This window comes from Pagrus major, chromosome 9 (assembly GCF_040436345.1).
Source record: "Pagrus major chromosome 9, Pma_NU_1.0".
NCBI lineage: Eukaryota > Metazoa > Chordata > Actinopteri > Spariformes > Sparidae > Pagrus > Pagrus major.
The window spans coordinates 20680815-20692171 of NC_133223.1; the positions used below are offsets into that span (position 1 = coordinate 20680815).

The following is an 11357-nucleotide window of genomic DNA, read 5'->3' on the forward strand; positions in this document are numbered from 1 at the left end:
TCTATATGTGTACATATATATATATATATATGTACATATGGGGGTTTTGCAAGTTCATCTTAATTTAATGGGTGCAAATGAGGTATGCTGAGTTGATATAACTCCTTACTTACTGCTTTCTTTGCATCACAAGGTTTTACATTCATTTTCTACCTTCCAGGAAGTCCTTGGTGTCAGTACATATCAGTTCAGTGTGAAAACCAACTTGCAGAACTGTCAGACTTCCTTGATAATTTATAACCGTGAATACCTCAAATCTGGAATGCTGTGACATCCTTAAATGTTTTAAGAAAGGTGTTGACTGATTACTAGAGGCTTCATTCCTCCAGGGTACAAAATCTGTCAAGTCTTATTGCATGCTTGAAATGTTCATAGTTTGTAGTTAATGTTGGTGAAAAATACACATAGACCCACTCAAACTGAAAGATGACAATATTTTACTCTTAATTTGGTTTATTTATTCATCTAAACATGAATATAAACGTTTTTAATATTAAAGAAATAAATAATTCAAAGTATAAGCATCCCCTAGGTTGCTTATTAAAACTTTAGATGTACTTCCTGTTTTCTGTTTCCAGGCCATCGACAGCATCCACCAGGTCGGGGTGTACTGCCTGGCTCTGGTGCCTGCCAACACGCTACCTAAGGCTCCCCTGGGCGGCATCCACATATCTGAGACCAAACAGCGCTTCCTGGAGGGCGCCTTGCACCCCTGCAACGTCCTCATGTGCCCTCACACGTGTGTCACCAACCTGCCCAAGCCAAGACAAAAACAGCCAGGTAGGTCGGGCTTACAAACACATTTTATTTCTTCATTTGTTCATTGCTGTGTATGTTTTAATGTCAATATGAATGTTGGCCCTGACTTCACTGGCATGTATGATGATGAATGTGGTTGTGCTGGACAGAGGTCGGTCCCGCTTCTATGATAGTGGGCAACCTGGTGGCAGGAAAGAGGATAGCACAGGCCTGTGGGAGAGACGTGGCCCAGCTAGAGGACAATGACCAGGCACGTAAGGTAGATAGTCACCCTCATTTCACCCACTCATCCCCTCCACACACACACACTGCAGACACAGGTAAGGATCCACGGTGGACGGAGTAGAATCTGACTTCCTGTGTGACTCAGATTCCACTTGTGTTACACTCATTACTCTTCTCAGCTTCACATCTGTCATTCCTTCATTACAAACACCCACCCTGTGCCACTGTGCTCCATTTATTCCCCATTGTTTGTGTCTGACTTTGCTGTGTGTTTATTCTAAATCCTCTGTAGTTAAACATCTGTGTCTCTCTCCTCTATAGTTCCTGTACATTCAAGACGTGCTGCAGTGGAGAGCTCAGGCCACTCCAGACCATCCTCTGTTCCTCGTTCTCAATGCAAAGGTATTGCTTCTTTGACACAGATGTATATAGATTTTTTGTTTTATGATAATGTATTATATTGTGATAGAGTTAGTTCACTTGAGAAACTGTTTTTTAGGGCTGGAACTAATTATTGTTTTTCTTATCAATTGATCTGCCAGTTCTCACGATTAATCAATTAATCGTTTCTTCTACAAAATGTCATTTAAAAAAAAAAAAAAAGAGTCTTCATTTACATTTACTGTCATGAATGACAAAGCAGCAAATTCTTACTAGAACCGGCAAATGTTCCTTTCTGATTCTGATGATATAACAGATGTTAATGGTACAAGTTCATCCATATGATCAAGGCTTTCACTTTAACTTGCTGCTACGATTAATCGATTAGTTATCAATATATGCATTGTAGATGAATGTGTGTATGTTTTGCTCCTCAGGGCACGGTGGCTAGCACAGCTTCCTGTCTGCAGCTGCACAAGCGGGCAGAGCGAGTAGCTACAGCACTGATGGGACGCCTCAACACTGGAGACCACGTAGCACTTGTCTACCCGCCGGGTAAGAGGCACCGCTGTGCTTCTTGTCACAGCTATGTCTTCAGTTTTTAATTCTGTCTATTAAGACTGAGACTCTTTACATTGTTGTTGAGATTATTCTACTGTTATTGAACGTTTATGTGCAGGAATCGACCTGATTGCCACCTTCTACGGCTGCCTGTACGCCGGCTGTGTGCCCGTCACTGTCAGACCGCCGCACCCCCAGAACCTGGCGACCACGCTGCCCACCGTCAAGATGATTGTAGAGGTAACAGATAGCACAGTAATTATATTAATTAAACCTGAAGGTATGGATTTAAACATAATAAACCACTCCATGAGGGGAGTTTTTCTTTCTGACAGCAAATTGTGTGAAAGTAATGTAACAAATACTGTATGTAGTAACACTGTAGTGTCTCTGTGTTAAAGGTCAGTAAGTCGGTGTGCATCCTCACCACTCAAGCAATAATGAAGCTGCTGAAATCCAAAGAGGCTGCTGCTGCCGTGGACATCAAGAGCTGGCCCATGGTGCTGGACACAGGTGAGTTAAACACGCATACTCAACAGTATTCACAAGTAGATTTTAAGTAAGAATGGAAATGGTCTGCGATTTCCATGGCTGCTTTAATAACTCTCCTCCTCTGCCTCTGTTCTTCTTCCAGATGACCTCCCCAGGAAGAAGAGTCCTCAGATGTACAAGCCCCCAACCCCGGAGATGTTAGCTTACCTGGATTTCAGTGTGTCCACGACAGGCATCTTAGCAGGGGTCAAAGTATGTTGAATGTTGAAGTACACACTGACACGAGTCATCTGGGTACATGTAACGATGCCACCAGTCTCTCTGTGGCTTTTTATAAATATTTAAGTCTCTCTCCAGTCAAAATGTATATTTCTTTTTGTTCCTACAGTTGACTGTTTGAGCTTCACTGTGTAGAATGATGTATGTGCAGAGTTTTACACTAGAAGGCTGTTTTCACATTCATTGATAAAAGTTTTAATTTTCTCTGAGCTCATTGAAAATCTCATTTTAAGAGGCAGTCTTCAAGAGGCAGTCACGATTTGTGACTCAAACAGTTTGGAGCCAATCCTCCAGTAAGCATACACGTAGAATTTACTTAACGGTAAAGGAGGAGACATCTTGTATCCAGAAGTTAAACTTGTAGGAGATGTTTTAAGGATTTTAAAGTGGTAATCATACCTTTTTGCCTTTAGCACTGCAATATGAAATATTGAAGTGGTTGTTCTTGAGTTGAATTTGACTCCAGGATCCAGTTTTGATGCATCATCCATGTCTCCGTGTGTCCTCTCACCTACTTCAGATGTCTCACGCTGCCACCAGTGCCTTGTGTCGCTCCATCAAACTGCAGTGTGAGCTCTACCCCTCCCGGCAGATCGCCATCTGTCTGGATCCCTACTGCGGCCTCGGCTTCGCTCTCTGGTGCCTGTGCAGGTAAACCTGAACAAAATGACAAGCAGGAAAATCAGGGAACAAACTTTGCACTATTTTTTTAGTGGAGTCTTTTTTTTCCTTCATGTCTTCCCACTCAGCCTCTTTGTTTGCGTGTTTCTGGTTTCAGTGTGTACTCGGGTCACCAGTCGATCCTGGTTCCTCCTCTGGAGCTGGAGAGCAACGCGTCCCTGTGGCTCGCAGCAGTCAGCCAGTACAAAGTGCGCGTCACCTTCTGCTCGTATTCAGTCATGGAGATGTGCACCAAGGGCCTGGGGTCACAGACAGAAGCACTGCGGGTCAGTTTGTCTCTTCAGCTGCAGCATTTTCCTCCACACAATTTAAGTTTTCTTCAATTACTCCTTTTCCCAACGGTGCCGTTGCCACAGAGAAGTGATTATCGAGACAGAGTCAGGGTACTCAGGGGTGAAACACTTCAGTTCTCTGTGTCTGTGTGCTGATTAGTCTGCAGCACTTGAGATTGGGATCTCGTACAAATCACGTCTGTGGTTTAGTAAGTAGAATATCTAATCAAAAAGTATGAAAATGTAACCACTAAATTCCTCTTACATGAAACTGTGTTTGTGTTTTCACACAATTTGCCCTTTCTGATCCAACACTTCTTTCTTCCACCTCCAGCTGCGAAACGTGAACCTGTCTTGCGTGCGAACATGCATGGTGGTGGCAGAGGAGAGGCCCCGCATAGCACTCACTCAGTCCTTCTCAAAGATCTTCAAGGACTTGGGGCTTTCACCTCGAGCCGTCAGCACCACCTTCGGCTGTAGGGTGAATGTGGCAATCTGTTTGCAGGTAAGCAGCTGGTGAAGGACGAAATTAAGCAGGGGACGAGGAGGGTTGGAGAGGTCCGGACACTATAGTGGTCAATAGTCAAGGCGACTGGAAGACTGGATATGAATCCATGCAACGATTCAGATCCTTGAAAAACATAGGACTGGCAGCACTTTAAAAGTTGGTAACGATGTAATACAAGTGGCTTATTTTTCTGCTTTATACAGCTCAGACTGCTAGTGAGCGTAGTGTTTCACTGTAAAGAAAAAGTGCACAAGAAGTGAGAAGGGAACATCGGAGGTGATGTGTCCACATGTTAGATAAAAGAAAGGAAATAATCATGTAGACTGGTTGATGTATGGAGTCAAGAAACTGACAAAATGCAGTAAAAGATTATCAGATGAGTCAAACATGTTTTAAAGATGCATTATGTAGTCTGGGAAGACATTTTAATCAGAAAAGAAAGATCTTCATTGACTGATTTTTTTAAACAAACTAAATAAACTCTCAACACAACACAGTTTCATACTGTTTTACTTTGTTTATATGTGGCGGACCCTGCCACCTCTCTAGCCTCAAACAGTGTTCTGGGGACCTTATTTTCCTCTGAGAACAGCTTGTTTATTCAGTTATGGAAAAAATAGATATTTCTGAGTTTGTATTATTACCTCATTAATATTCTAAATATTAGAGTTTGAATTTCTTCTCCAAAACTACATAGCGCCCCTTTAATCCATCATTAATTATGTGGTTAGTTAATTTTTTTTCCCGTTAACCTCCAATTAGTTTTTAAAAAAAATTTTCTTAACCTCTAATCAGCCAGTTAAAATAAATGAATACTTTGTGTATTTTACTCTAATATTTATCTTTTTCTTGCTTGTTAAGCCAGACAGAAACAGGGTAGAGCAGGGTAAAAACAATAGTTACTCATAATCTTTACTCTTCTGGTTTATTTTTTACGAGCTCATTTTGTTTTTCAGCTCCTGAGTTTTCTGCTGCTGTACACATCCTGTAACAGAAGGACTGTAGCTGGCAAAAATGAACCAGTAAAAATCTGACATTTATTTGATAAACTAAATGGACCTAAAGGGAAATAAAAACAAACATTTTAGTTTTTAATCAACTAATTTGAGGTTAAAGGAACATATAAAGCTTCATATTTCAGAGATATAAGGTTTTTGAACAACGGCAACAACACCTTTCTCTCAGTTGCTTCTCAGTTTGACTGTTCATCATTTTTCTGTCCTCTCGTGGCCGTTGGTCGTTCTATCCCTGGTGAATGTGTTCGTGTGTGTGTGCATGTGTGTCCACGTATATAAACATATATATCTTTATTTATCTGTCCTGCCCTGTCCTGTCAGCCCAACAGGTTAGGGAAACTGGCTGAGCAGGTAACTGTAGGATAAGAGTCGCTGTTTGCTCATTGGGCTGCCGCTGGGTCTAAATGTGTGTGTGTATATGTGTGTGTCTGCGTGTTCATGTGTTTGTTGTTTATCTTGCATGATTTTTGAACTCGCTTAACCTTAATTCACTGTTTTTTCTCTTGGTTTTCTTTTTCTCTGATGAGCTTCGGCTTTACATTAGCGCTATTTATTTTAGCTGTAGAGTCTCACCTGTATCGAGCGGCTCTTTATTGCTTTATGATACATTTGTGTCATATGTGATGTGCTACTACATTATACCATGAGCTAGCAGCATGAACTCTGCCATGATTAGGTTAATTCAGTGGGACTTCATGGCGATTTTTTGCTTTTATTCGCACAGAGAAAAAAACAGCAGAGGGAATCTCACCTCAATATACATTACAAGCGAATACAAAAGTCATGTAATCCACAAAGATAAGCACAGAAAGCAAAGGACCAAAAAGCAAAAACATAAAATGTGACAAAAACAAAGAATGATCACCAGTGATACAAACGCTTACAAAGAGGAATCATTTCCATATGTTTGTGCTGTGTTGTGTTTTTTTTAACAAGTGAAAGGACAGTTTTAGTATTTTTTTAACTTTCATTTACAACAATTAACCACACGTAGTTTTTTGTGTCAGTTGCAGCAGATAGACTAATTAATTATTTAGTTACTTGTATCATGAAATCTGGAAAATTGGTCTGGAAATTTCATAGTAAGTAGGTGGTAATTACCAAGTAACTTATTCAACAAATGTCATTATAATTACCCCCAAATCATCACAATAATCATCTCAAAATTTCTTGAAAATGACTGTGACATTATTTAACTATAATATCCTGCTATTTTCCAACAAGAAACAAATTATTGTAATTTACTGATCTGCAGAAGTTGGACAGAAACCAGCTGAAAGTTTCCTAGAAATGTATTAAAGAAATGTATTGGGAAAACAGCAAGGAGACATATTCTGTTCATTTTCATGTTGATAATTTTATTTTGGGTTACTGCGAGAATAGGTTTACATGCATTAATGCTCAAAAACACATCAGTTTTCTCATAATGTCCAGTGCTGCAGCACTGTGTTCCCCCGCTGTCTGAAACACTCTGTTTTAGCTCCTCTCTCTTTAAGCCTTTTTATAATTTTTATATATTTTTTAATTGAACCATTATTCTACCTCTCCATTAAAAATAACTTAAAACAAATAGCATCAAAGATTTCACATAAAAAAAAACAACACAAAACAGCAAATACATCAATTAATAAACAGTGTTTAGTCACAGGACATGTGCATTTAGTGGTCAAACAGTCCCTAGGTAATTCTGCTTCCATGCTCATAAAACAATCTAGATTAGGGTCCTGCTGTAGCTTTACAACTTTAAAAGTACTTTCACCAAACCTGAGAAAAGATTACAGAATTATGGCAAAGATTAATCTCTGGATTGAGTCTGAAATGCTTCAAAATACTCTTCTCCTGAAACCTCTGCATCACTCTTTAAACTCAATCAGCTCTTTCTCTCTGTTTGGCTTTGACCTCACAGATGACCATACAGCGCCTTCTTGCTAGCCTGTGCTCTGGCTGTAAACTGGCAAATGAGTGATGGAAAACATAATCTGTCGTGACTTGTCTTACAGCAGTAATGATAACAAATCCCAAAGCAGAGGGAATCGATATCTGACAGCCAGAATCAGGACATGAGAAATGGTTCAATTAGAACGGCAGAGCTATAGACATCTAATACAAACAAATGATGCTCCACTAGAATTTTTCTGACACTTTTTTTTTTGCAGAAGATAAATATATGAAGGAAAGAAACCACAGCTCATTTATAATTTCTTCTCACAACTGGTACTGTAGCTTTTCCCAGCCTTCTTACACTTAAGCATCAGAGCAGGTGAACTTAACTCTGCAGGTTTTTAACAGTGTCTGTGACAACATGGTTGAGTTTGGCCAAAGTCCTAACTATCGTAGCCTGGCTGGTTGGCTTCTGGCTGCCCCCCGCCCTCCCCTGCTTTGTCAACAGTTTCATAAGCAGCTTCCACCTCCCCTCCACTCAGGCTGCATTATTGTCTGTACTATAAGAGTTAACATTATTCACTCATGTCTCTGCTGGTGTTTCTCCAGGGCACAGCTGGACCCGACCCCACCACTGTTTATGTGGACATGAGAGCTCTACGACACGACAGGTATATTAAGTCATCAATTTGTATTACTTTGATTACTTCAGTTGTTTTGTTTTTTTATATATATGTTGAAAACTTGAACTAAAAAAGGAGACATTCATTTGGTCATTTTGTCTCTTTTATTTGTATTTTCTTCAGGGTCCGCCTGGTGGAGAGAGGGTCGCCACACAGCTTGCCACTGATGGAGTCTGGGAAGGTACGGCATCATGTAAACATCCACTAAAACACAACTGTGATGTTAGGCTGCAGAAGGGCTCTTTTCTAAATCTATCATGGTTTTTTGACAAATGGCTGTCTGCTGTTGCAGATCCTCCCAGGTGTGAAGGTGATCATTGCCAACACAGAGACTAAAGGACCCCTGGGAGACTCCCATCTAGGAGAGGTAACGTTATCTGAGTTCTTCAGAGCAGACTTGTTTCATTTGAAATGGTTTAATTAAAAACTGGAATTCACTCAGTTACTTTTTAGTAGTCTAAATAAGTCAGCTTCCACCACAGAACTTTTATTTTTCTTAAATTCAGACACTTATGCATTGTAAGGAAAGTTGTGCTTTCACTACAGAGCCCTCTTTGCATTGTGCTGCCAAACCTCCAACACGCAAACAAACAAAAAACACAGCATATTGTATCACTACTACAGTGAAAAAAACAACTAATGCTTATTAATTAAATAAAAAAAAGAGCGACAGATGTGTTTGATCACCTGTGTAACAGTTACCACCTGTCACGACTGTGTGTGTGATAGGTCTGGGTGAGCAGTCCTCACAACGCCACAGGCTACTACACAGTGTACGGTGAGGAGGCGCTGCATGCCGACCACTTCAACACCAAGCTCAGCTTCGGTGACACCCAGACTGTGTGGGCGAGGACGGGCTACCTGGGCTTCCTGCGGCGCACGGAGCTGACTGACGCCAGTGGAGGTGAGAATGGACTAAAGATATTTCTACCTCATCACCTCAAGACTTTATTTCTTTATCTTATCAGATATAAACTGTAACTCTGTGTGTATATGTGTGTGTCAGAGCGCCATGACGCCCTCTATGTGGTTGGCTCTCTTGATGAGACTCTGGAGCTGAGGGGAATGAGGTATCACCCAATCGACATCGAGACCTCTGTTATCCGTTCTCACAAGAGCATAGCTGAATGGTGAGAGATCAACATTAATTATAGATTACTACTTTTAACACTGTTCTGTTTGAACTATTCATTATGATGTCAGATGTTCATCCATTTTCAGTTTGAAATACAGTTGAGCAACATGAAATCGGACTCCTAACTTTTTATTCATCACCCCTTCCTGTTTTCCTTCCCTCCGTTCATCCTCCTCCCTCCAGTGCCGTGTTCACATGGACAAACCTCCTGGTGGTGGTTGTGGAGCTGGAGGGATCAGAGCAGGAGGCCCTGGACCTGGTGGCCCTGGTCACCAATGTTGTCCTGGAGGAGCACTACCTCATTGTAGGGGTGGTGGTGGTGGTCGACCCCGGCGTCATCCCCATCAACTCCCGAGGGGAGAAGCAACGCATGCACCTCAGAGACGGATTCCTGGCCGACCAGCTGGACCCCATATACGTGGCTTACAACATGTGAGGGCCCTGCTGCGGGAGGGTTACCCCTCCATGTGGCTCATCACACAACAGGAGACAGCGGGACAGTAAATGTGGGGCTCGTATTTGACGCAGGCCTGAAAGCAAGCTCTTCTTTCTGCTCACAGAGTGGAAATACAAAAGAAACGTGGATGCAAAACTTCACCGCAAAATGGAGAGAAATTCCAAGAGAAATAAGATGAACACAAACCTCATGTCTGTTTCTCCCTGCGATTTCTCACCTCAACAAATGATGTTTTAAAGGGCATTCTGGTTTTGTTGAAGAGAGTTTTGTATGTATGATAACCCAGGACACCCGATAGCAGTCCAGCAGGTGGTTAAGGTATAATCCTACACTGTGCCATTTACATAATTTACTTTGTCAGTCTTCAAAATTATGAATGTTAGTTTCTGTACATGTGTGCCATAGAACAGGACAGACGCCAGTACCCCAACTCTAGTTCCACTTTCGTGGAGCTTCCTGTGCCGTCGCAGGTCGTATGACTTTCTCCAGATGTCGTCCGTCAATCCTGGTTTTTATGTTTCGGATCATGTTCAAAGAAGCACACAGCAGTGTTTAAGGAGGGCCGTTAGCGTTATTTGTTGTTCATTCCAGCAGTAGTGCTTTAGTTTGTAGTGTCAGTAACAAGAAACCTTAGAAATAACGTTGTGGTTTGACTCAATCTCGTTCTTTTCTAAATATAAAATGTGTAATATAGTTATCGTTTTACCTGAAATGCAATATGAGTGAAGCGAAAGACTTGAATGAGAGCAGACAGTAAGTGCCGATCATTTGAGGTCGTGAGGTGGCGAGGAATATTACCGTTGCTTCCTGTCAGCAACGTGCCAAATGTTATGAATTAAGCCTTAAGTGTTTTTTCAGACGCCTCTTCCTATCCCAGCTCCTGTTTGACTTAATTTTGTGAAGTTTCTCAGCTGTTGGATGGGGAGGGAATATGCAGAGGGAGGTTAGGTTTGGTAAATCCTGCTCTTGTTGCACCCAAAGTCTTGATCTAAGATGAATATACTTGATCCTAACATCAGCCATTACAAACTCACACTTACTCCATAAATATTTTTAATAATGTCTGTCTCTAGTGTCACTTGTGTTGAATGTGTGTTTTAGCAAAAGACTGGAAGAAGTAGTCAATATGGGTTTGATGCAGAATGTCAAAGCCTCATCTCGAGTGCCAAAAGGTTGAATGAGAGTTGAAAAGCGTTAGTTGCATGTAACGTATGAAGCAAGTGTCTAATATGCTTGTAACATCATAACCTCCCACCTTTTAAAGAATCACTTCACTGTATGTTGCTTCTTTTTTCTATGTGCACATCCCTTCAGAAACAGGCTCCAGCCTGCTGTAAGTATGTACAGGTTTTGTGTAAATTATTAATAGACGGAGGAGACAGGAAGCGTAACACAAAGACTGAATCTGGTATATATGCGAACTTCTCCCTCACAAACACAAATAGTTTGAAATGTATTCTCACGTGTGGACTTTGGGAAGAGACGTGAAAAGCCTTGTAAACATTTTTATAGTATGAAAGGACGGTGGGAACTGGCCACTTCCAGGGTGAGATGAAGCACACTCCGAGCACAAGGAGAAGACAGTTCTGCTCTGGTGACTGCTCAGATCCTCCCGAGCAAACTTTTGTTGTTAAGGTATGGAAAGATACATTTGTCTGATATATGGTTAGTTGTCATTATTTTCATAACATGATTTCTTAATGAATAAAAAAGTGCTTTTAACTTGAAATGGTTGTCCTCACTGGAAACTGAACATCCAGGTGACCTTTCTCTTAACGTTAACGTCTTTCTCTTTAATTCTTTAATTGTAAAAACCATGGACGCCCACACAGCTGTGTTCAATATTCTGGCTGATAATACTGCTGCTCAGGTTGAAGGTATTAAACTGGAATTATATCTCACAAAGTGAAAAATTCATTCAAAATCCTATTGGCATTTGTAAGTACGCTAAGAACTAAACATGTAGGCTTAGAAGTTGGCTGACCATGGCTTACCAAAACATCTCCACTACCTCATACTGAGTTTTT

At 41.0% G+C, this 11357-nt stretch overlaps 1 protein-coding gene across 2 annotated transcripts in view; it reads left to right on the forward strand.

Moving 5' to 3' along the window:
- The window catches only part of dip2a (disco-interacting protein 2 homolog A), a 104150-nt gene extending 93091 nt beyond the window's left edge, over nucleotides 1-11059 (forward strand). The window contains exons 23-38 of one of the 2 annotated variants that reach the window (XM_073473759.1): nucleotides 579-780; nucleotides 909-1018; nucleotides 1306-1386; nucleotides 1803-1920; nucleotides 2045-2166; nucleotides 2328-2439; nucleotides 2561-2670; nucleotides 3218-3348; nucleotides 3476-3644; nucleotides 3985-4155; nucleotides 7665-7726; nucleotides 7862-7919; nucleotides 8031-8105; nucleotides 8468-8642; nucleotides 8745-8868; nucleotides 9057-11059. In XM_073473759.1, coding sequence (XP_073329860.1) covers nucleotides 579-780; nucleotides 909-1018; nucleotides 1306-1386; nucleotides 1803-1920; nucleotides 2045-2166; nucleotides 2328-2439; nucleotides 2561-2670; nucleotides 3218-3348; nucleotides 3476-3644; nucleotides 3985-4155; nucleotides 7665-7726; nucleotides 7862-7919; nucleotides 8031-8105; nucleotides 8468-8642; nucleotides 8745-8868; nucleotides 9057-9309 — 2073 coding nt within the window. In that variant the 3' untranslated portion in view covers nucleotides 9310-11059. The remainder of the gene's footprint in view (nucleotides 1-578; nucleotides 781-908; nucleotides 1019-1305; nucleotides 1387-1802; nucleotides 1921-2044; nucleotides 2167-2327; nucleotides 2440-2560; nucleotides 2671-3217; nucleotides 3349-3475; nucleotides 3645-3984; nucleotides 4156-7664; nucleotides 7727-7861; nucleotides 7920-8030; nucleotides 8106-8467; nucleotides 8643-8744; nucleotides 8869-9056) is intronic. The other variant, XM_073473760.1, reaches the window with a different exon arrangement.
- Nucleotides 11060-11357: the final 298 nt, after the last annotated feature.